This window comes from Anabrus simplex, chromosome 3 (genome assembly GCF_040414725.1).
Source record: "Anabrus simplex isolate iqAnaSimp1 chromosome 3, ASM4041472v1, whole genome shotgun sequence".
Lineage (NCBI taxonomy): Eukaryota > Metazoa > Arthropoda > Insecta > Orthoptera > Tettigoniidae > Anabrus > Anabrus simplex.
In genome coordinates, this window is record NC_090267.1 from 456491976 (window position 1) to 456518779 (window position 26804).

The 26804-nt window shown below is 37.7% G+C and overlaps 1 protein-coding gene across 1 annotated transcript in view; it reads right to left on the minus strand.

The window, feature by feature from the left end:
- Rrp46 (exosome complex component Rrp46) overlaps positions 1-26804 on the minus strand; it is a 40643-nt gene that overhangs the window by 7085 nt on the left and 6754 nt on the right. Inside the window, exon 4 of the mRNA XM_067144631.2 lies at positions 23655-23795. Within this exon, the coding sequence (XP_067000732.1) occupies positions 23655-23795 (141 nt within the window). The remainder of the gene's footprint in view (positions 1-23654; positions 23796-26804) is intronic.

The following is a 26804-nucleotide window of genomic DNA, read 5'->3' on the forward strand; positions in this document are numbered from 1 at the left end:
AAAAAATACTATGTTCCGAATAACAGTTCCAAAATAACAGTCAAAGGTTTAGGCAGTGGGGAATTAGGAAATATTAACGAACCTAATAAATACTACAATAGAGTCCCACTCAACCGACCTTCGCTTATCTGACATTCCGTGTTATCCCACACTGGTAGGCTTAATTTGAACTATAGGTGGAGGTAATTCTCGGACATCCGGTATGGAGGATGTGACTGTGAGACAAGCACTAGCAGTCATGCGGTAGGACCGGGTTTTTCTCAAGGAGAGGTACAGCAAGTTTTCAGTCATTGTTCACTGTAGTATTGGTTTGGTGTGGATAGTTTTCAAATCTTCTGTGAGTATGGCAAGTAAAGGGAAGAAAGTGATTGTTTCTGTGCAAGACAAGTTGTGTGGAGTAAAGAGACTGGACAACGAGGAAACTCTTCGAAAAGTGGCTTCAGGTTATGGTGTTGGACGTGTTACAGTGTTTCCTTACTGAATTGCATTCCTGGCAGTGAGCATGGTACGACTCAACATGTAAGTGGTGTGCACAAGATCAGCTGTTTGAGCTAACTTACCGTGATATTATTGGTTTTGTGAATGCTAACGAAAATGAGGATGATGAAGAAGAAGAAGGAGGCATTGCAGAAAAAAAAGGAGAAAACGATGACTCACAGTGAAGGATTCTCGTCGATGGCTTGATCTCGCACCAAGAAAACGTGAATTAGCAGGGAAGCAGACATTGTTGACAAGTTTCTTTTCGTAAGACATTTGGAATGTGTTCATTCAACACTGCATCTACTGTACAATAGAATTGATAAGTCAACAAATAGAGTACCGTAAAACATAGCAATGCAGTATAGCCTTCCTGTTTGTTTCAGTTCATTTTCAAAGCTTTTCTGTATTATCCGACATTTTCGGTGATCCGAGATACTCAAGGTCCCGTTTAGGTCGGATAATCGAGACTCCACTGTAATTCAAAAATGAATTTCCTCACTGTTAGTTTCATGCTTTACTTTTAATGTCTGTAGAAAACGCTGAAACATGGTTTCATGACAACAAATTGGGTATTAACGAAACCTGAGAAATAAACACCATGTTGGTGACGCGATCTGAGACTGATACATGTTCTTTGGATTGTTATTTATTTTAATTGCATCTTGATGTTTTTATGTGAAAATAAACACGGCTTTGCGCAAAACATTTTTTGGTCCTCGAAAGGCCGTATTGTTCCGGAATTTGGTTAGAAGATCATTTTTTACGTTATGTGGATAGTGTTGTTTGCTTTAGACTTTGAGCATCAAGATTTGTGAGTGCTTATTGATAAACCACTAATTCTTTTGTGACGCATGTGTGCAATGCATCTTCGAGAGACGGAATCATTGTGTAGAGTTTGAGGGATGTTCCACCATTCAACACATTGCAACAATTTATTAAATTATAAGAAGATCGGTTTCGACTCCCATGGAGTCATCACCAGTTCTTGGTGAAAATTAAATTAAGGGAAATCTGATAACAATCATCATAACGAAAAATCCATGTACCTATAGGTGGTTGCATGGAAATACATCATTGAGTTGATAGATGTAACCTTGAAATGCAACATACACTTGGCAAGGAGAACTCTGAGCTGAGAAAGTTCCCAGTTCTGGCTCTAAAAGTCTTGTGTTCATACAACTCGGAACACTGGAATTACATGTACTGGATTGAAAATAATTACAAAACACAATAAGGACACTTACAATGGTGTGGAAAACTTGGCTCTCTAAGAGCATTCTTGGATTTGACAGTCCTGTTTCAGTCTGAAAAAGATTGGATGAAATACACACCATGAAGCAAAATGTATAAGACATAGATCTAGTCTAAACTGTCGCACGTTCATGTACACGGAACACTGGGAAAACTTGTATTGTTTGATAACACACTCATTCAAATGAAAACACTTATAACCATATGAAATATTGGCGTTACTGAAAGAAGATCGTAACTTACGATAAATCATTGTGTGACGTCAGCCTGTGATACAATCACTGATCTCAATGTATATCAATAGAGTTCTTTGGATTACAATCACCAACCTCTAGTGCGGATTGGACCCAGTAGCCAAAGAGTACTAAAGAACTACACGAGCAAATGTTTGAACAAGCCTACGCAGAGCCATCTGTATCGGACATCCTGAGCAGTTGTATTAGCACTAAATACCTACGTGAGTTAATCTGGTTTATTCCTTGTTTTTCAGTACTTTTTCCTTTCTATAATGGAAGAAGCTCAGAAGAGAGCTCTTATCAAAAGACGAGCTACCATCAAGGCCCGCTTAACTAGAAGAGCTACGTTTATAATACCAATATAAATGGTCTGTTATATTGGTATTACTAGCAAAATACCTGTGCTTCGCTACGGTATTATACTGAAATTTATAACTGAATGCTTATTGTTTTAGATATATAATCCGCCGAAATTCGCAATCTGACTCGTTTTCTGCGAGAATCCGTTTTCTAATAGATTACGGCAAGTTTCCCCCCATTTTTCAATCTTTCCTTCCAGTCATTACTCGTCCAGGACCCGTTTCCAGCGCGGTCCGCACATTTGAAGACGGTCCAGAACATTATTATTATTATTATATGTTCTGGACCCCACAGCAAGATACAAGACCGCTACTTGTGGGTAAATTACATCTGCTGCCATTGTCATTGTTGACAATGTGACCAGCACCATTGTCGCACGTAGGCAAGTGTGTCGGATTTTTCGCGATACGAATGACATACTTCCGTGCATTATTGACCTTATTATAGAGGTGAACAATTTGACAGTCAATCTCCTTCTTATCGTTTATTTCAAATGTGTTTAAAATTTTATTTACATGCCAGGAGAATCTACTGTAATATAAGAATGTTCTGCTAAGGAAAAGATGGCTGTTGAAAACGAACCCAGGAAAGATTTAAAATGATCGGTTTATGATCAGAATAAGTACATCGAAAATCTACAGCCTGTTTTCAGTCATTCGACAGGGTCAGGAATGGAATGAATAAACCCCCACCTAGCGGCGACAATAGGAATTGTGCTGGCTGCCGAAGTACTCATCTGGGGCAATGATAGATGAATGACGAATGAAATGAAATATTGGACAGTGTTGCTGGAATGAATGATGACAGGGAAAACCGGAGTATCCGGAGTGACCGGGATTTGAACCACGGAACCCAGCTGTGAGAGGCCGGCGCGCTGCCACCTGAGCAACGCAGGCGCCTTATAAGTACATTATGAACAGTAAAATCAATTGGTCTCACCTCCTTTTACAACCCACCGCGGCCCCCATCCCCAAAAAAGAAGACGTGTTTCTTTATGTTTAAAGGAGATTCCACACACCAATATTCACGTCTATTAACTTCAGTTTTGAAATATAAGTATCCCCATAAAAAGAATTAACTTTTTTTACATCCTTTCACTCTCCTCCCCCCTCTCTGTGAATTTTCCGGCAAGAAATACTTCTTTCTTTAATAGTAAAGGATCTTCTAAGTTCCAATTATCACGACTGTAACTACTTCAGTTTTTGATTTATGTGTCCTCATGAAAGGAATTCAACTCCTTTTCACTCCCGCCCCCCAAGATGGTTTCCACCCCAAATCGCGTTTTTCTTTGTTTCTAAAGGAGATCCAAATACCAATTTTCACGTCTGTAACAACTTTAGTTGTTATTAGATGTATGTATTCTCATACAATTAAGTCAATTAATTTTTCAATTCTTTAATCCCCGCTTCCATCCTTAATTGGATTTTCCGAGAATACGTGTTTCTTTACTTTTAAAGCAGATTCCAAATATCAAATTTCACATCTGCAACATCTTCATTTTTGAGATATCAGTAGCCTAATTAAAAGAATTCAACACCATTTTCAGTCAATTTCACCCCCCCCCCCTCAAGTGGTATTTCCGAAAACTAAAAATACACTTTTCTTTTTTTAATAGAGATACTAGTACCATTTTCCCTTCTGTAACATGTTAAGTTTTTGAGATATACTGTAGAAATTCTCATTTTAAAAATTCACCCCTTTTTGTTCCCCTTAAGTGGAGTTTCCAAAACCAAATCACCTATGTTTCTTTACATTTACAGGAGATTCCAAACACCCACTTTTTACGTCTGTAACATTTTACGTTTCTAAGATATTCTGTAGATATAGGCTTTCAAAAAATTCACCCCAATTTGTCACTCGTGTTTAACCGCCATTAATTGGATTTTCCAAAAACAAAAAAATATGTGTTTCTTTATTTTTAAAGGAGATCCCATATACAAATGTTCAGTTCTGTAATATCTTCAGTTTCTGAGATACATATATCCTCATTAAAACATTCAACCCATTATTCACCCTTTTACACCCCTCCTATTGGGATTTACAGAAGACAAATAAATATGTGTTCCTTTATTTTTAAACGAGATTCTAAATACCAATTTTTACATTTGTAAACTTTTAAAATTTCAAGATGTAGACACACTCATTTTAAAAAATTCACCCCCATTTTCAACCCCCCCATTATCTGGATTTTCCAAAAACGAAAAAATACATTTTTCTTTATTTTTAAAGTAGATCCATAATGCCACTTTTCAGGTCTGTAATATCTTCAGGTTCTGAAATATAAGTAGCCACATTAAAGGCATTCAACCACTTTTTCACCCTTTTCCACCCTTCCTATTGAGATTTTCCGAAAACAAAAAAAATAAGTGTTTCATTATTTTTAAAGGAGATTACTAAATACCAATTTTTACATCTATAAACTTTAAAAGTTTTGAGATATAGATACACTGATTTTAAAATATTCACCCCCCTTTTCAGCCCCCATTATTTGGATTTTCCAAAAACGGAAAAATACCTGTTTCTTTATTTTTAAAGTAGATCCCAAATACCGATTTTCAGGTCTGTAATACCTTCAGGTTCTGAAATATAAGTAGCCTCATTAAAGGCATTCATCCCCTTTTCCAGCCTTCCTATTGGGATTTTTCGAAAACAAAAAATACAAGTTTCTTTATTTTTAAAGGAGATTCTAAATACCAATTTTTACATCTATAAACTTTGAAAGTTTTGAGATATAGATGCACTCATTTAAAAAATCATCCCCTTTTCACCCCCCCCCATTAATTGGTTTTCCAAAGACAAAAAAAGGCGTGTTTCTTTATTTTTAAGGGAGATCCCAAACACCAATTTTCAGGTCTGTAATATCTTCAGGTTCTGAAATATAAGTAGCCTTATTAAAGGCATTCAACCCATTCTCACGTTTTTCCACCCTTCCTATTGGGATTTTCCGAAAACAAAAAATATGTGTTCCTTTATTTTTAAAGGAGATTCTAAATGACAATTTTTACATCTGTAAACTTTAACAGTTTTGAAATATACCAGTAGATACACTTATTTAAAAAAAATCACCCCTTTTAACCCCCCCCCCCCATTAATTGGTATTCCAAAGACAGAAAAATACGTGTTTCCTTATTTTTAAAGGAGAACCCAAACACCAATTTTCAAGTCTGTAATATCTTCAGGTTCTGAAATATAAGTAGACTCATTAAAGGCATTCAACCCCTTTTTCACCCTTCCTATTGGGATTTTCCGAAAACAAAAAAATACTTGTTTTTTTATTTTTAAAGGAGATTCTAAATATCAATTTTTACATCTATAAACTTTAAAAGTTTTGAGACATAGATACACTCATTTTAAAAATTCGCCCCCTATTCACCCCCCCATTAAAAACAAAAAATACATGTTTCTTCATTTTTAAAGGAGATCAGAAACACCAATTTTCAGGTGTGTAATATCTTCAGTTTCTGAGATATAAGTATCCTCTTTAAAGGTTTTCAACCCCTTTTTCACCCCTCTTATTGGGATTTACCGAAAACAAAGAAATACGTGTTTCTTTATTTTTAATGAAGATTCTAAATACCAATTTTTACATCTGTGAACTTTAAAAGTTTTGAGATATAGATGCTCTCATTTTAAAAATTCACCCCCGTTTCACCCTGCCATTAATTGGATTTTCCAAAAACAAAAAATGCGTGTTTCTTTATTTTTAAAAGAGATCAAAATTATCAATTGTCAGGTCTGTAATATCATCAGTTTCTGAGATTAAGTACCGGTATCCTGATTAAAGACCTTCAACCACTTTTTCACCCCTCCTATTGGGTTTTTCTGAAAACCAAAAAATACGTGTTTCCTTATTTATAATGAAGATTCTAAATACCAATTTTTACATCTGTTAACTTTCAAAGTTTTGAGATATAAGTACACTCATTTTAAAATTTCACCCCCCTTTTCACCCCCTTAGCGACGGAATATCCAAAAATCCTCTCTTAGCGAGCACCTACGTCGTAATATGAATCTATGCCCAAAATTTCATTTCTTTATGTCCAGTAGTTTTGGCTCGGCGATGATGAATCAGTCAGTCAGGACAAGTTACTTTATATATATAGACTAGCAAGGTACCCGTGCTTCGCTACGGTATTGTACTGAAATTTATAATTGAATGCTTATCTTTTTAGATATATAATCCGCCGAAATTCGCGATCTGATTCGTTTTCTGCGAGAATCTGCCAAAATTCGCGATCTGACTCGTTTTCTAATAGATTACGGCAAGTCTCCCTCCATTTTTCAATCTTTCTTTCCAGCAATCGCTTTCGTACTTCCCGGGCTAGGTCCAGGTATTCCACCAGGTCAGTTGCGTCCCTAAATCTTTCCCATCTTTTCCTATAAGCATTTCTAATATGGATGAAATCCTTCGGGAGATCCGGCGTGGTGTCGTCTTGGGTGCCTTGGCGGTTCTGAACCCGCAGCCAGACTGCATTCTTAGTCATTACCCGTCCAGGACCCGTTTCCAGCGCGGTCCGCACATTTGACGATGGTCCAGAACATTATTATTATTATTATTATTATTATTATTATTATCTGAACCCAACAGCAAGATGCAAGACCGCTACTTGGCGGTAAATTACATCTGCTGCCATTGTCATTGTTGAGAATGTGACCAGCACCAATGTCGCGTGTAGGCAAGTGTGGGGGATTTCTGGCCATACGAATGACATACTTCCGTGCATTATTGACCTTATTATAGAGGTGAAAAACTGGACGGTCAATCTCATTCCTATCGTTTATTTCAAACGTGTTTAAATTTTTATTTATATGCCAGGAGAAGGTACTGTAATCTAAGAACGTTCTCCGAAGGGAAAGATGGCTCTTGAAAACGAACCCAGGAAAGATTAAAAATGATCGGTTTATGATCAGAATAAGTACATGGAAAATCTACAGCCTGTTTCCAGTCATTCGACAGGGTCAGGAATGGAATGAATAAAGCCCCCATCTGGCGGCGACAATAGGAATTGTGCCGGCAGCCGAAACCTGTCGCACTCCTCTGGGGCAATGATTTATGGATGACAAATGAAATGAAATTATATTGGACAATGGTGCTGGAATGAATGATGACAGGGAAAACCGGAGTATCCGGAGAAAAACCTGTCACACCTCCGTTTTGTCCAGCACGAATGTCACATGGAGAGACCGGGATTTGAACCACGGAACCTAGCTGTGAGAGGCCGCCACGCTGCCACCTGAGCAACGGAGGCTCCTTATAAATACATTATGAACAGTAAAATCAATTGGTCTCAACTCCTTTTACACCCCACCGCCGTTAAGTTTATTTACCCCGCCCCCCCCCCCCCAAAAACTAAAAGATGGCGTGTTTCTTTATGTTTAAAGGAGATTCCAAACACCATTGTTTACGTCTATTACCTTCAGTTTTCAGATTAAAATAATTCACTTTTTTTCACTTTCACACTCCTCCCCCCCCCCTCAAGTGAATTTTCCGGCAAAAAATACTTGTTTCTTTAATAGTAAAGGATCTTCTAAATACCAATTATCACGACTGTAACTTCTTCAGTTTTTTATTTATGTGTCCTCATGAAAGGAATTGAACTCCTTTTCACTCACGCCTCCCAAGATGATTCCCCCCCACACACACAAAACGGGCCTTTCTTTGTCTTTAAAGGAGATACAAATACCAATTTTCACGTCTGTAGGCCCTAACAACTTTAGTTTTTATTAGATGTAAGTATTCTCATACAATTAAGTCAATTAATTTTTCAATTCTTTCACCTCCCCCCCTCCCCATTCATTGGATTTTCCGAGAGTTCGTGCTTCTTTACTTTTAGAGCAGATTCCAAATATCAAATTTCACATCTGTAACATCTTCATTTTTGAAATAACAGTAGCCTAATTAAAAGAATTCAACACCATTTTCAGTCACTTTTACCTCCCCCCTCCACCCAAGTGCTATATCCGAAAACTAAAAATATACGTTTCCTTATTTTTATAGAGATAAAAATACCATTTTTAACTTCTATCATGTGTTAAGTTTCTTGAGATATACTGTATAAATTCTCATTTTAAAATTTAACCCCCTTTTTAGTTCCCCATAAGAGGAGTTTCCAAAAACAAATTGCCTATGTTTCTTTACATTTACAGGAGATTCCAAATATCACTTTTTACGTCTGTAACATTCTACGTTTCTCAGATATTCTGTAGATACTGTCTTTCAAAAAATTACCCAAATATGTCACTCCTGTTTAACCGCCATTAATTGGATTTTCCAAAAACAAAAAAATACGTGTTTCTTTATTGTTAAAGGAGATCCCATATACAAATTTTCAGTTCTGTAATATCTTCAGTTCCTGAGATATATGTATCCTCATTAAAGGCATTCAACCCATTATTCACCCTTTTACACCCCTCCTATTGGGATTTTCCGAAAACAAAAAATACATGTTTCTTTATTTTCAAAGGAGATTCAAAGTACTAATTTTCACATCTGTAAACGTTTAAAATTTTAGGACGTAGATACACTCGTTTTAAAAATTCACTCCCCTTTTCACCCCGCATTATTTGGATTTTCCAAAAATGAAAAATACCTGTTTCTTTATTATTTTAAAGTAGATCCCAAATACCAATTTTCAGGTCTGTAATATCTTCAGGTTCTGAAATATAATTAGCCTCATTAAAGGCATTCAACACATTTTCACCCTTTTCCACCCTTCCTATGGGGATTTTCCAAAAACAAAAATATACGTGTTTCTTTATTTTTAAAGGAGATTCTAAATACTAATTGTTTACATTTATAAACTTTAAAAGTTTTGTGATATAGATACACGCATTTTAAAAATTCACCCCCTCTCACCCCCCCACCCCATTAATTGGATTTTCCAAAAACAAAAAAATACGTGTTTCTTTATTTTTAAAGGAGATCCAAAACACCAATTTTCAGGTCTGTAATATATTCAGTTTCTGAGATAAAAGTATCCTCATAAAATGCATTCAACCCATTTTTCACCCCTTTCCACCTTTCCTATTGGGTTTTTTCCGAAAACAAAAACATACGTGTTTCTTTATTTTTAATGAAGATTCTAAATACCAATTTTTACATCTATGAACTTTCAAAGTTTTGAAATATAGATACACTGATTTTAAAAATTTGCCCCCCTTTTCACTCTCCCATTAATTGGATTTTCCAGAAACAAAAAAAAAAAAAAAAAAAAAAAAAAAAAAAAAAAAAAAAAAAAAAAAAAAACGTGTTTCTTAATTTTTAAATGAGATCAAAAGTACCAATTTTCAGGTCTGTAATACCTTCAGTTTCTGAGATATAAGTACCGATATCCTGATTAAAGGCATTCAACCCCTTTTTCACCCCTCCTATTGGGATTTTCTGAAAACAAAAAAATTTGTATTTCCTTATTTTTAAAGAAGATTCTAAATACCAATTTTTACATTTGTAAACTTTTAAAGTTTTGCGATATAGATTCACTCATTTTAAAATTTCACCCCCCCTTTTCACCCCCTTAGCGACGGAATATCCTAAAATCCTCTCTTAGCGAGCACCTGCATCTTAATATGAATGTATCCCCAAAATTTCATTTCATTATGTCCAGTAGTTTTGGCTCGGCGATGATGAATCAGTCAGTCAGTCAGTCAGGACAAGCTATTTTAAATATATAGATAAATGGACGGTGTTATGCATCAACCGGCTAAGCGACAATTTTCCAAAAACGGAATACTGGCACCATCTACCGCCTAAGGGATCGAACTAACTGCTCGAATACTCACAGAGCTCTGTTTGAATTTAAACAGATGTAACGGAAGAAAAACGTAAGCGCCACTATCATAATGCGGGGTTACAAGTTATGCATCAACCGTCTATGCGCCTTATTGAAAGGTCTGATTCGGCAAGTGGTATATGGCGTTTTGTAACATCCGGCTAAACGACATCACACACAGTTTTACTCTCCCGAAATATTAGCTGGCAAGCTGATTTTAGTAGCCTATGTTGGAAACACTGTTTGTTTATTAAGAATTGGCGGGCTGTCTCTAGAATTGTTGTGGTGTGGTGTGCTCGTCACTCTTAATCTCGCATGATGACAACGAGAACGCAAAAAATACTTGCGTTATTGTCCGTGGAACAGTTGGAGGAGATTGAAAGTAGAACTGACAGGGACATGTCCTATATGATTTTTCACGAGAGTTTAATCCTGATGTAAACAAGGCATGTCCACGCCTCAGCCAAAGAAAGAGTTGTGATTCGCTGAGCGTGTAGTATCGACCTCCGCCCCGTCAACGTCTCGTGTTCGGGCATACAGTGCTTCGCATATTACCTAAAATAGACGAGGAACAGTTTTTGAGCTGTGCGAAACTAAACAGAGGGGTCTAAAGGGAGATCTACTGCTGAAGATTAGGGCCTACGTTATTTATTTATTCATTTCTGAATATTAAAGAAAGCTATCGTAGGCTAGAGCACCTCTTGCTCCATTTCTCTCACTGTGAATACTGACACTGACAGCTGCTGCAAGTTGCAACACCTTATCTCCACACTGTACAGCTTGGGACTTTCCCTAGCTATGAGAAGACTTCCTGCATTACACCACGCCTTCTGCCTTCATATCTCGTTATTTAATCACTGTTTTATTTTTAAAAATTATAGGTACACACCGGTATATATGACAACCATATTTTAATTTGATTACGTACTCTTTCAGACTATCTAAATGTAATAAACTAAGATAAAATTAAATTAATGCCACGTACTAATTTTCTTCGAGCTCGCATACAGTCCAGTGAGTGCGAAGGTTGCTTCTCCAATCAACTACGTCTGTGTCCACGTGCAAAGCCAAGGTGCTCCGCCTATTTGTTTACATCAGGATTAAACTCTCGTGAAAAATCATATATATATCACAGGTATGAAGTACGAGTTATTGTTATACAGTGCATTATCATGAGTGCTTGGTAGTTTTTACTGGATATAAGTGTACAGTTGCCTGTTTTGATTTATGTAACTTAATTTCACAAAGCAGTTTAGTAATACGTACAGCATGGTCATAAGCTTTCATTAAGTTAGTAATTAATTTAAGTCGCCCGCTAAGGCCTTGAAGTAGATGCGTTAGCACAGGTGGTAATGGTGTGCCGAGAAGGATGTGGGTTCGATTCCTCATCAGTTAGTCAGCATTTCTTTTTCTGCTATTTGTATTACGACTTCATCATTTATTTGCTCTTTTCCTCGAAGGATGGGTTATGGGGCGAGTGAGTCGTTTTCAACTGATATTGTGGTCTTCTCCCTCGAGTATGTGTACATTTAATCATTTCCTTTGATATACGCGTTCACGTTGCAGAATATTAGACGATTAGATTATTAGAATTCTTTATATCTTACGTAAAGCCTTGGGGAAGTAACGTATTATGTTGTTGCAGGTAGCAACAAGCCGCATGGCTGGAGAAAACGAGGATACTCTGTCGCCTGCAGCGAGCTGCGCTGTAGAAAGAAGCCAATGGGAATCATTTTCAAGTGACCCTGCTGAACTTACCCTCTGTTACCTGCTGCATACGATAATTGCGATATTTTATTCCAGTGTGGTGAGGATGTACTCGCACCTACATCAAAAAATGACTTTTTCAGTGTGCAAGATACCGAAAATTCTCACACGTATGATCCAAATTTACGAAACAACGATAATGATTCAGTACAGGAAAGTAATGTAACAGACCAACATGCCACCGTAGAGAACTGTCAAGCCACGTCTGAAGTGAGGTTTAGTAATAATAATTGTGTTTCGGAAATCGTCAACTCTGTTAATAATGTGAAAGCTGGAAATGAAAGTGTCAACGATTCCATAGCGATCGCTGATTCGCCTTCATTAAATTCAGGAAATTTGATCACAGCCCGTATATCTGAAGGGAGACCAAGAAGGGGACGAAAAAGAAAAGTATCTGATCAGAGCAGGGACTACAGAAAAAAGAAATGCCAGCTAAACGAGTCATACGTTAGCCAACGTGGGAAGGTTGTCGATGCTAAGGAATTTCGAGACTTCCATTGCCAGGATAAATGCCATGAAAAAGTAGGTGTAGAAGAAAGAAGGAAGGAATTCAATAATTTCTGGAGTTTGGAGTCTTACGAAGCTAAGGTTTTGTTCATTTCTAGCAAAGTATCCATGGTCGAGGTAAAGAGAAAGAGAGTCAAGGAACAAGCAGAAGAACCTGCACTAGAATTTACACTTTGGCGGGTGTGCGAGTGTGCAAACGAATTTTTACTCAAACTCTTAGAATATTTGGGGACAGGATCGATGCATATATGAAAAAAACAAGAAATTTCGAAGTGATTAAAGATGGCAGGGGGAAAGCTAACGCTGTAAATAGATTACACGAAGGTAAGGTGGCCGAAGTAATCAGCCACATAAACCAATTCCCTAGGTATAAGTCACACTATTGCAGGGCAGAGACTAGTAGTGACTTCCTCCCATCACATGTCACTATTCCGGTCATGTACGGCCTGTACAGAAACGAATATTCGGAGCCTGTGTCAATGTCCTCCTACAAGAAAATATTTTATACTAAATTCAATCTGAGGCGCAAAGCACTTAAGAAAGACACATGCAGTGTTTGCGATTCTCTGAATGCTCAACTGAAAAGTCATGAGGATTCGCTTGACCTAAGGCAACAACTGGAGATCCATCAAGAGCTAGTGGAAAGGGCGCGTTCCGAAATGAAGAATGATATGAAGCGTGCTGCTACGATCGAAGATTTAGCGGTTCTGACATTCGACCTCCAGCGGACTCTACCTTTGCCAAAAATCTCCACTAATATAGTATTCTACAAACGCGTATTGTGGCTGTACAACTGTGGAGTTCATGATGGAGGGTCAAATAAAGGCTACTGCTATGTCTGGGTAGAAGGGCAAGCTGGCCGTGGAGCACAAGAGATAGGGTCTTGTCTCAGACAACATCTCATGGAAAATTTAGACGAGGGAAAGAAACATCTAATATTGTGGTCAGATTCTTGTGGGGGACAGAACAGGAACATAAAGCTTGTTCTTATGTTGAAGAGTATCCTGGCTTCACATCCAACATTAGAAACCATTCGAATGAAATTTCTAATACCTGGGCACAGTTTCTTGCCCAATGATGATGACTTCGGAGACATAGAGTGCTCCTTAAAGTTTCAGCAGCGGCTGTACACTCCTGATGATTACATACAAGTCATGAAGCAATGCCGTAGAAAAAACAAATTTATAGTAAAAGAGATGAAGAAAGAAGACTTCGTGGGATCTGCTTGTTTAGAAAAGAAGGTAATGAACAGGAAGAAAGACGTTGAAGGTAAGACTGTCAGTTGGCTGAAAACCAGGGAAATTGAAATCGAAAAGAAAAAACCATATTCACTTATTTTGAAAACGTCTTTCAATAGCAGTGAAGGTCAGGAAATTTGCTTGAAAAGAAAAAGCTCATCACGTCTGAGTGATCACGACGTATTTCGGGATGACAGTCTAGAACTTCTATGGCCTAATGGGAAGCCAATATCAGAACCCAAACTGAAAGACTTGAAGAGTATCATGCATCTCATTCCAAGTGACTGTAGCCTAGAGGTTTCTATGAAAAACTGTATTCAAATGGCGGAACATATGACGATATAGATGGTTTTGACGAAAACCTTGATTTTGCACTGCAAACTGAGAGTGTGTGAGAAATGAAAATGAAAAACTAATGTATGTGATTCATATGTGTCCTTTGTATTTCTGTAACTAGATTTATATTTTGTTACCTAGTAACCTAGTAAACACTTTCTACTATTCACATAGTCCTATTAATGTATGTTTCTGTAAAATTCGGATATAATAAAATAGTAATAGGTATTGAAAATCCAATATTTTATTGCTGGTTCTTTTATATTTTGCTTTAAACTGTAACTGTTCACTAACCTAGTAAACACTTTCCACTATTCACATAGTCCTATTAATGTATGTTTTTGTAAAATTCTTATACAATACAATAGTAATAGGTATTGAAAATCCAATATTTTATTGCTGGTTCTTGGTTATTAACAACAAAATCTCACATAGTGGCGCTTAACTTGTTGTTGCATAACTACAAGTTCCGTAACCCTGAGCATCACAACGTTAACCGCCGCAGTTTGGTGCTTAGCCGCTTGATGCATATCTTCGACCCGTAAACTGCAAATACGGCTAAGTTAAATTTTAGGAAAACAAAAAAAAATATTGCTCTGAATGAATTTTCGTGTGAATATTAGCATTACGTGTACTTCATTACGTCCCTGTACAAAATATTGATTTATTTCGTCTAAAATATCTCTTCTAAGATGGTTTTAAGTGTGAAAACTTTTGAACGCGTTTTGCTCAAAACTAAGATTTGACGCTTAGCCGGTTGATTCATAACACCGTCCAAATGTACTCATTCGGGACAAATATTTCAGGATATATCATAGCTACATTTCTTAATGATTTCTCTATGGGTTCTAATCTTAACAATATAAAAGTAAGACAGAAACACTTGCAGACTAGTATACAGGAATACAACAAGATTCAGACACAATTAGAAGTTAATGACCCCAATGAACCTCATGATTTAGATCGAGAAGGATTTGAAAAATCCTATTTCGAGTTGCAGTCAAAGATGGAAACATTATTAGAGGTTAAACTGCTGTCATCTATTAGTGAAAGTAGTAACATAAGCCATAACAATAATAGTGATCTGAAATTGCCTGCCATTTCTCTTCCTAAATTTAATGGGCCACTGTCAGAGTTCATGCATTTTCATGATACATTTAAAAGTTTAGTAATTGATAATGATGCCCTAACAGATATTCAGAGGTACCACTATTTACTGTCGTGCTTTTCAGATGAGCCATATCAGTTGATAGAGAATTTACCAGTTACACAGAATAACTTCAAATTAGCATGGGAATTGATCTGTAACCGGTACAACAATCCTAGGTTGATTCTGGATATGCATGTTTTAGACAGTTGTTATCGTTACCCTCTGCTAAGAGTGATCATCCAAAGGAGCTGAGGGCATTAATAAACCAAATGTGCAGTAATTTAAGTGCCATTGAAGTAATGAAGATTCAAACCCCTTTACATGAAATTGTCACATTACATTTTAGAACGAATCGGTGTTAGTCTTGGAAAACACTGGGAGGTCAAAACTTCAGGCCAACCATATCCTAGGCTGAAAGAACTAATATCATTCCTTGAAAGTAGTTGTCAAACTTTAGAGCTACTGGTAGTCAGTACTAATAAACAAATGAATGAAATGGCGTATGGCTTTTACTGCCGGGAGTGTCCAAGGACATGTTCGGCTCGCCAGGTGCAGGTCTTTCGATTTGACTCCCGTAGGCGACCTGCACGTCGCAATGAGAACGAAATGATGATGAAGACGACACATACACCCAGTCCCCGTGCCGGCGAAATTAACCAATGATGGTTAAAATTCCCGACCTTGCCGGGAATCGATCCCGGGACCCCTGTGGCCAAAGGCCAGCACGCTAACCATTTAGTCATGGAGCCGGACAACAAATGAATGAAAGATAATCGCAAGAAATCAGATACAGCAGTAGTAAGAAGGAAAGTATAGGGCAAGCCTTTGTGACCACATCATACACGTGTGACCTCTGTGACGCTCCTCATGTCTTATTCCAGTGCTTAAAATTTAGGGATATGGGAATTAATGACACATAAGAGTATGTAAAACGGCATAAGTTTTGTTACAATTGCTTGAAGAGTGGTCATCAAACCAGCCACTCCTCCTCTCGAAACTGCAAACTGTGCAACAAAAAGCACCATTGAGAAAAGTATCCTTGCCACGTCTTGAGCTGTGTGGTGCCTTACTCCTAGCTAGGCTAATGAAGAAAGCGAGGACTGCTATCAAAGACAGAGAAGAACGTGACTTTTATTGGACTGATTCTAATATAGTCTTAGCTTGGATAACTGGACCACCTAACTCAAGGAAGAAATATGTGGAAAATCATGTTTCTGAAATAAAAGAGATGTCTGATACAAAGAATTGGAGACATGTTCCTACTCAAGATAACCCTGCCGACATCATTTCAAGAGGAGTTGATCCTCAAAATTTGAAGCTAACTCGGCTGTTGTGGGTGGGACCTTCATGGCTTAAGGAACATCAAACCACTTGGCCAGAATTACAAGAAAATGAAGCGAAGGAAGTACCAGTAAGAAAACATGCTAGTATCAGTCTACTTTCCGGGCATTTGCCATGGGAACACCTTCTGAATTATTTCTCCTTATGGTCAAGGTTATTGCGAACCTTGGCATGTATTCTAAGATTTATATACAATCTCAAATGCAGTGATACGAGACAACGCCTGACTGGAAGCCTGACAACCACAGAATGTTCAGCTAAGTACTTATTATAAAGAAATCAAAACGCTGAAGCAAGGTCGGTCAGTTCCCGTTGATAGCAAGTTAAAATCTCTGCATCCTTTCCTGAATGCCAATTATGTGCTCAGGGTGGGTGGTAGGTTAGAGAACTCATCAGCATACTAAGATCAAAGACATCCACTGATAATGCCTCCAAAGCACCATGTAACATAACTGTTGATATTGTACGAACATCAAAGGTTATTACATGCCGGCCCTCAACTGCTTCTTGCATCTCTAAGACAATGCTTTTGGATACCCGACGGGCGATCTGTCATTCGAAAGACCATCCATAAATGTCTTTCTTGTTTCACACTGAAGGCTACTACAACAGAACGCTCATGGGTCAGTTGCCTCCTGCAAGAATTGAACCAAGCAAGCCATTTTTTAATTATGGTATAGACTATGGTGGACCATTGTACAGCAAGCAATGCACAGTACGCAGAAAGGTGAAGATAAAATGTTATATTGCCTTATTTGTATGCTTGGCTATTAAAGCAATTCACCTTGAGTTGGTGAGCAATCTTACTACAGAGGCGTTCAATGGCTGCATTACAAAGATTTTTAGAACGGAGAGGTAGATGTAGTAACATTTACACTGACAATGCAACATGCTACATGGGTGCAGAAAATGAACTCAAGGAACTGCATCTTCTATTTAAGTCACGGAGTCATCAAAGTGAAGTACTGGCCTTTGCCTCTCAAGAAGGAATTGAGTGGCATTTTGTCACCCCTCAAGCACCACACTTTAGTGGATTGTGGGAAGCTGAGATACAATCAGTGAAGTGCCATTTAAGGAGAATAGTGGGGAACACAGTTCTGACATAATACCAATATAATGGTCCGTTATTGGACATTATAAATTTTCCAGCTAACTCATTCTTGGTTGCCTGCGTTTCGCCCTAGTGTGCTAAGTTAGGCTCGTCAGTTGGGACTTAGCACACCACCCAAGACGCAAGGCTAGTGCATACCGTGGAGGCCACTGCATAGGCTATTTGAAGCCACCAGCAGTGCCAATGCACTATGAGAGCTATGTCTCATTTCCAAAAATAGATGCCTGCCTGGCCATCAAATGATGTAGATTCCCTATGGGAATCAACATCTACATCAACAGTTCTGACATTTGAAGAAATGTACACACTCCTCACACAGGTTGGTGCTACACGTGTAGATGGCGTCAGCGAAGGATGTAAGTGAAGACAGCTCCCAGTTCTCTTGCGAAATAATCGGGAATAAGTGTGGTGTAAATAAGAAGCGAGTGAAGAATGGTGTCCAGTGTGAAAAGTGTTTAATTTGGTACCATTTTGAGTGTATATGTAGTGCTGGTTTCGCTAAAAATGAAGATACTTGGACCTGTGTGCGCTGTGGCGAGAGCAATTTGAATAGCAGTAACAAACCTAGGCCTACAACGGTCAACGAATCGCTGGCGTCTCATCCCTTGGAGGATGGAGGTAATGATAATGTACTTGTAATTCTCTCTTTATTGCAATAGGATTTACAAGCATTAAAAGCGGAGAATGAGATTTTAAGGAGAAGGTACGTTTAATGGAATTGAAAGTACCGGTACCAGTAAACACTCAGAACACAGGTGGCTCCGTGAATTCTAGCGCGTGGTATCAAGTTGCTTCAGATTCTAGGAGGAAAAGTGTACAGTTAAATAAGGACAACTTTGTAATTGACACAAAAAATAGATTTTCAGCCCTGAGGGAAGCGATACGCAAGGACTTTTTCCGTATGGGAAGCAGTCAAACGTATAGCGCAAAATCCGTTACGAGAAGCGGCAAAGTTAGGCCTAAAATCCCACACAGTGCACCGGCGAAAGTGTCGAACATTCTTATATTTGGTGATAGCCAGGCAAGGGGAATTGCGGAGAAAATGAACAATGAAGATATTGCAGCATCAGCCGTCATCTATCCTGGAGCCCCAATCAAGAAGGTATTGGAAAACACCGAACAGGCAGCAAGAAATCTCGGAAGTCGTGAAGCAGTAGTGATCATCGGCGGGACGAACGGCGTAGCTCACAACGACGCTAAGAATGTCACTTCTCAACTTAAATGTACACTAGGTAAGCTGACACACACTAACATCTTTGTAGTGAACGTGCTCCACAGGCATGATTTGATTAGAGACTCGAGTGTGAACACTGAAGTGGACAAAGTTAATCACAGATATGGTTAAAATTTTTAAACATTTTCGTAATACACAGGTAATTGATAGCAGCAGTTTCGAGAGACACTGTTACACAAAGCATGGCCTTCATCAAAACAATTCAGGTAAACGAAAGATGGCAAATATTTTTCTAGATTTTATTAATCTTAAGATATGTACTGTAAAAAAGGCAACTCCCTTGAGTTATAATACTGACCAGGAAAACTAGTAGAAAGAGCCAGCGGTACTTCAAGCTGGCTCAGTCAACTAGAAAATGAAACTGAGAAAAGTAAGGAATTTCAAGTTACCCAATTGCAACAGTCAAGTTTTAGGGAGGAAGGGGGTCTGAGATTGCTCTTGGTAAACTGTCAGAGGGTAGTAAATAAACAATTAAAATTTGGTACATTGATGGGATCTTATGAGACTGATGTGGTGATAGGAGTGGAATTGTGGTTGAGAGAAGGGGTGGGTAATAGAGAAGTATTTCCAGAAGGGTACACAGTCTATCGTAGAGACCGAGGAGATAAAAAGGGAGGGGGGGGGTGTTTATTCTGGTGAAGGAAACTTATAGTTCACATGAATGGTTTACCGATGAAAGGGATGAAATATTAGGGATAAAATTAGTTTGTCATAATATGAAGGAGGGGAATTATAGGAACATACAGGCCTGGAAGAGAGGAAAGAGATATGGAAATATTTGAGAAAATAATAGATTATACTCATAAAAACAATAATAATGATATGGTAATAATTGGGGATATCTAAACTTGCCTGAAGTTGAATGGAATGGAGCTGCAAGTGAAGCCCATGAACAGAAACTGGCAAATAAGTTAATTTGGGAGGGAGGATTTACACAGGTAGTACAAGAACCGACTCGTCTCAATAACTTACTAGATGTATTCTTGGTTAAACCATGGGAAATTGTTGATAAAACTGAGGTAATTGAAGGAATAGGTGACCATAAGGCTGTAATAATGGATGTAGGACTGGTACCAAAAGTGCAAATACTTAGGTGCGAGATTTGAAAGTAATTTACACCGGAAGGGTCATGTGGATGACATTGTTGGGAAAGCATACAGATCGTTACATGTCATAATGAGACTACTTAAAGGATGCAACAAAGAATTAAAAGAGAAAAGTTACTTAAGTATGGTTCGTCCATTATTGGAATATGCAAACAGTGTTTGCATAGTGTGCAGAGGAAAGCAGCAAGATTTGTAACAGGGGATTTCAGGAGAAAGAGTAGTGTATCAAAAATGTTAAAGAAACTTGGGTGGGAAACTTTAAGTAAGAGAAGGGAGAAAACTAGACTTATAGGATTATATAGAGCCTATACAGAAGAAGCGTGGGGAGATATCTGTGAGAGGCTTCAGTTGGAAAATAATTATATCGGCAGGACTGACCACAAATATAAAATTAGAAAGAATTTTAGCAGAAGCGATTGGGGTAAATTTCCATTCATTGGGAAGGGTATGAAGGAGTGGAACAGTTTACCAGGGGTAGTGTTTGATCCTTTTCCAAAATCTGTACAGATATTCAAGAAGAGAATAAACAGGAACAGAGAAAATAAATGAAATATTAGAGGGCATTCGACCAGTGCAGGTTAATGTAAATAAAAAATGTGTGTGAATAAATTAATTCCATCCCCTGGTCTAAGGAGTTTGGACAGCCAAAGTAGGGGACTGCCTGTAGGGGTGAAGTACAGTGGGGACTTCGAGGGCCCTGGGACCGCTACGGTAGCTGTGAAGGCCCTTCAGGAACTCTGAAAAGTGGTGGCAAAAGGGGCTCTGGTTAAGACGCAGCAGGTCGTTATGCTACTTAGGTTCCAGAATGGGTATTAAAAAAAAAAAAATAAAAATAAAAAAAAAAATAAATAAATAAAATGCAATGTAAATTTTAATCTTATACCAGTTGTATAGTATCATTTGAAGTAATTCCACATACTGTATATCAGTTGACTATATTTGTAAGTAGTACAGGAGATATTATAAGTAGAATTTTGTAAACAATATAAATTTATTAAGGATGAACTGTGTGTTTAATAGAAAAAAATTGTTAGCGTAAATTGTATAATATTGTATTATAGGAAAATTTTCTTCTTGTTAATTTAACCTCTTAACATACCAATTATTTACAAAATTGTGATCATTTTTTACCTAATTATTTTATTGTTAAAATGGGCTATTTATGAAAACTAATGACACTGGTAACAATGAAAATACATTTTTCGAACTTAACAATGAAATATAAGCCACCGAAAAGTTCCTGTTTTAAAATCCCGAGTATACTCGTGATACTTTTTACGGGTTCTAAAATAAATAACACAGCACTAAACAGATGGCAAGTAATACAGCATGACACTCAAAGTCAAACTCTTTTTCACTCTCCATTTTCACCTAACAGATAAAGTACACTTAGATAGCAACAAATACGGGAAAGCTGTGAAAACGAACTGCCTGAGTCACCGACATCCACTACGGTTGAGTCAGAGACATCTGTTGGCAAAAATAGGACTCTAAAGTAACCATTTCATAAACATCTGGCAGAAATATTGAGAAACAACAAGAAAAGAGTATATTCGGGCTTTTAAATTAGGTACCGATCAATGAGCGACATTCCCGAGTATACTCGGGATTTTATTTTATATAAAACCCCGAGTATACTTGGGCTTTCATGTTAAGAGGTTAATATTTAGTGCTTGACAATAATGTATTTTAGTGTACCATTTGCCACCAAGGTAGACACCTCATTTGCAAATAAAGAGATTTTGATTTGATTTGAAGCTTGCCTCAATTCCAGACCTGTCACTCCTTTACCTAACCTGGCCACTTTATAGTAGGTGAACTTCTCATTTTCAAGTTGGAGCAAGATTTGCTTCCAGGTCCAATGTCACGTTTGTCAAGATGGGAACTCATTCAGCGATGCAGACAACACGTGTGGAAAAGATGGTCTAGCGACTATCTGTTCCAACTTCAGCAATGCAATAAATGGTCTACAAGACAACCCAGTCTACAAGCTGGCACATTGGTAATCGTGAAGGAGAACAATTTAAGCCCCCCCCCCCCCCTTGTGTAGCAGACTGGGGTAACTGAGGCGGTTTATCCTGGAACTGATGGGCAAGTCCGTGTTGTATCAGTGCGCACTCCAAAGGGTGTGTACAAACGCCCTATTACAAAACTTCGTGTGTTTCCTCAAGAATAATTTGTTCAATAACATTTAAAATTGTTCTTTTAACTTTTCAAATATCCTGAACCATTTTCTTGCTGTTGTATGTTCCTTCGTTGTTATTTATTTGAAGTTTTATTGATTCTGGTTACGTAATTTGTTCCTCAAATTAGGTGGGCAGCATGTTGGTGATGCGATCTAAGACTGATACATGTTCTATGGATTGTTATTTATTTTAACTGCATCTTGTTTTTCTTATGTTTTTATGTGAAAATAAACATGGCTCTGCAAAAACACACCTTAATTAAATTAATTTTCAGGTTTGATCTCTTGTTAAATGTTTCAGTTTTTAGGTATTTCATAAATTTTATTTAATTATAAATTAGTTTTGACAGACAGAAGAACCTAACAGTTAAAGATTAACTAATGTTTTTATGTGAAAAAAGAAGCTAGTCACCGGTACCAGTAAAATATGGAACATGTAGACCTTGTTCAATAACATTTGGTATATTGATATTGCCATGCTATTATATACTGGTGTGTATAATAGTCTATTTCTGACCCTTCTTATGAACAAATTGCCGTGGATAGCATGACACAAACAGCTATAAATCGAGGTAAAATAATACTTAGATGATGAACGTGGTTTGACGCAGCAAGAATTCATACAAATAAAGATTAAAAATCAGTGTCATGCATAATTACTGCGGATTTGCTGTCTGTCAAAATGCTGACAAAGATGTGCGCCTCTACGGCTCACAGTTTCATATTTCATGCGTTCCCTTTCCCTTCCCTTGATGCTCCAGTGCAGTTTCAAAGAACGTTCAATCAGTGCAGAGAACTAGCACTCATGTTAGCCAGGAGTCAGAACAATCAGCCAACCAGCGGAAAATGCGGAGTTCTCAACTACCTAGACCAATCAAGACCATTGAGTTGCTCTTGGACCAATCTACCCGAGTGCAGACAATACGGAACACTGTTCTTTCGGAACAGGGTGTTACAAGACCAATCCAGCTGAGTACACGCGATACGGAACACTGTTCTTTTGGAACAAAATATTTTAAAAGTGTTTCACAATAAAATTCCCATTTCCAAAACTACCACCTTGAATTGCATATTATACTAGCATCAGGCTAACATCATCTTGCTTTTCTCGTTTCTTACTTTCTCTTCCATTTCCACATTCCTGATTACATCGAGAGACCTCAACTTACTGATTTTTTTTTTTTAAATTTTTAATTTTGTGTGGCTATTTCTAGCCGAGTGCAGCCCTTGTAAGGCAGACCCTCCGATGAGGGTGAGCGGCATCTGCCATGTAATTGCGTGTTATTGTGGTGGAAGATAGTGTTATGTGTGATGTGTGCGAGTTGCAGGGATGTTGGGGAGAGCACAAACACCCAGCCCCCGGGCCACTGGAATTAACCAATGAAGGTTAAAATCCGTGACCCTGATGAAGTTACCATTCATTTTTATGTTTTCATAGAAAACAAGCATCATGCATTAGTTTCAGTAATTTTCCCTTCCATTGAATTATACAAAATGTTTCTTTGAGAAATTAGTCAAGTATGGTACAAGATAGAAATTTTAACTAATCAAGAGAAATAAAATACTGACTTCAGAATACTTACAACAAGTTCCTTGTTACTTGGATCCAGTACAATATTGTCATCTTTATCAAACATACAACTCACTGCTGCCACAAGAAACTTCATGGCAATCCCAGAATTCATGAGGGCCATGCAAGCAGCATTAACAGCACAAGACAGAAGCTAGAAGCATTAAAAATAAAGTCATTAAAACACACAGATTACAACAACTAGGTTAAACCACATGCAATAAACAAACAGACAAATAAATAAATAAATAAATAAATAAATAAATAAATAAATAAATAAATAAATAAATAAATAAATAAATAAATAAATAAATAAGAAAAGGTCCATTTTATTTTTTTCCAATTCTTGCGCTCTTCTCTCTTGCACTGCTTATTCTGCCTGCGGTAATTTCTTCACAAGATTTCAGAGCATCATTGATCAGTGAAGAAGTAGCATGTAAAAATAATCGAAAACATCAAATATGACTGTCGAATCTGTATTTTACGGCGTTGCTGAGATAAATGTCTCTGAATGCCGGTCAAATCCAAATTCACCCACCATCGGCATGGGGGTCAGAAGGAGTGTAAATGTGAAAATGTCCACATTTTTCAGTTCGCTAGGCTGATTGGTGATAGCCCTACTGACAGTTGGAATGGAATACATTATATCTATAGTGCAACACGTAAATACACTTATCACTTATTTTTATTATTTACAGTATTTGAAAGGATCAACAGCTTCCCATACAATACGAGCAGCAATAAGGACAAAGTTTCAGCAAAACAAAATAATTTAAAACTTTAAATTAAAAACACAACAATAACTCTAAAACTATAAAAGAGTTTGAAAAATATCAATCAATATCACAATAAAGAAATTACAATAATTCACTTGACACATACTGTATTTACTTGCGTATTAGACCTCCCCGGTTTTTTCCCCCACTTTTACAGCCGAAAAAGGGGCGGGGTCCAATATACGACAATCTCAAATTTTGTGCAGTGAACGCATGGCTTCTTGGCTATAAAGTGCTATAAATTATACATCTAAACATTCTACACTATTATTATCATTTAGACTCTCACGGCCCGTGTAACTATTCATTGAGGTATATTTTGGGCTTATGCCGTGTAATTAATTGTTGGCTGTTGCCATTTGTTGTCTCTAGCATGGGGCTAAAATGGCGTCCCTTTTTACATCTTAGGGCACCATTTCAAGTTCCTTGTTGCTTTCTCCTAGCAACCATTAATGCGTTGTTTCATTTCTCTGTTGTCTCCTGATGAAGAAAGGCAAGGTTCCTTACGAAACGCGTAGAGTGTGTTTACAATTAATGACACTGCATAAGCCCAAAATATACCTCAATGAATATTCCACACTATTCTTTAACAAACTTATGAATGTATTTGAGTTATACTGGTTATTTTTGCTGGCAGACAGTATTTATATATGTAAAAAGACAATAAATGGTGAACAAGACTTTAAGGCCTGCATATAAAGTAAACATAGTCAGTTTTAGTTATTCATATCATGTCATTCGTTTCATCTCATTAATTCCTCTGATCAGGTTGATGTCAGGAAGGGCATATGGTCGTAAAAACTCGCTATGAAGATTCGACTCACTTCATGCTTGACCCCGTAGAGAAAAGGCATAAGGGTATCGTATTATCATGTTATGCAATATTGATACAAAAGAACTTGATGGCCAGTCATTTGTCTCTGTCAGTTGAGCAGTAGGCCTACCACAAAGTAAACCTGAGTAAACAAAATCAACGCTTTCATTTGAATTATCATCTTGTGCCACCAACTTCCCTACCAACAGCAAGTCGTCATTCCAAATAACGTCATATTCACTGCCATCTCGTCAGCCACGCATCAAGAGCATTTGAGGTCCCGTATTTTTTTTTAACTTTTAAAAATTTTGCTACGTGCTTTACGTCGCACCGACTCAGATAGGTCTTATGGCGACGATGGGAGAGGAAAGGCCTAGGAATGGAAGGAAGCGGCCGTGGCCTTAATTAAGGTACAGCCCCAGCATTTGCCTGGTGTGAAAATGGGAAACCACGGAAAACCATCTTCAGGGCTGCCGACAGTGGGATTCGAACCCACGATCTCCCGGATGCAAGCTCACAGCCGCACGCCTCTACGCGCACGGCCAACTTGCCCGGTACTTTTAAAAATAGTTTTGTTCCCGACTATAGAGTCCAAACAGTGAGAATCTATTCCCAAATTGTTTCTGGAGATCTGGAGATGGTCTTTGATATTCCCATTTGATGCATGTGTAGCCAGTCCTTCCGAATAAAGCTGTGCTGTAGAATGCGTGCCAAACCACCAGCTGATAACTAGCGTATGTTACAAGTTGTACTTCCAAATGTAATACATAGTGACTGGAAAAATTCTTTGAATAACTGTGGCTGTTGAACGCCAAACCCTTATTTTAAGTATATTTCATGCTTGTTCTCCACATTTATCTCACCAGGATTTACCTCAACAGATGTAAATGAGATAAGAGTGACCGCACTGTTTAGGTTAGGTACCGATGCTATCAAGTGCCCGTATGGTGCCAGAAGTTCCACAATGGGAAAAATAACAGGAAAGTTTGCCGTATTTCTGGATATCTACAGGTGTGGCGGTAATGCATTTTACCATCATAATGTTTAATTTCGTACGATCGTTGTTTCCATTTCTTATTAATGCACAGTATACTTTGTTTGGCGTCTCTGAAAATCGTTAAGTGGGGATGTAAAATTATTATTATTTGTGAGGTATGTTGGTGGGTAAAACAATCGTTATGACTGGATTGTTTTTATCATGTTTTAAACCTACTTCTTTCCGCAAAAAACCTATATTGGCCTGAGTTACAAGATATTAAATGATCACTTTGTTAATGATCTCGCCTGCTATATTAATAGCAACAAACATGAATACTTCTTAACTAAAGTAAACTCGGATCCTCATCCCGAGGTGGTGCAGCTATTTTTAGACAGGCCCCCAGTGGAAGGGAGTTGCCTGTACCATTTTTACCGTAAATCAACCTTCCTGCCATTCGTAAATCTCTGGCAATACAGTACTAGGAATCAAACTCAGGCTCCCGAGAACAGCAGCTAATTGTGCTAAACAGAACATTGGCAGACATTCTTAACTACAAAACACAGACATATATACATGACTGATGTGTGCTTGCAA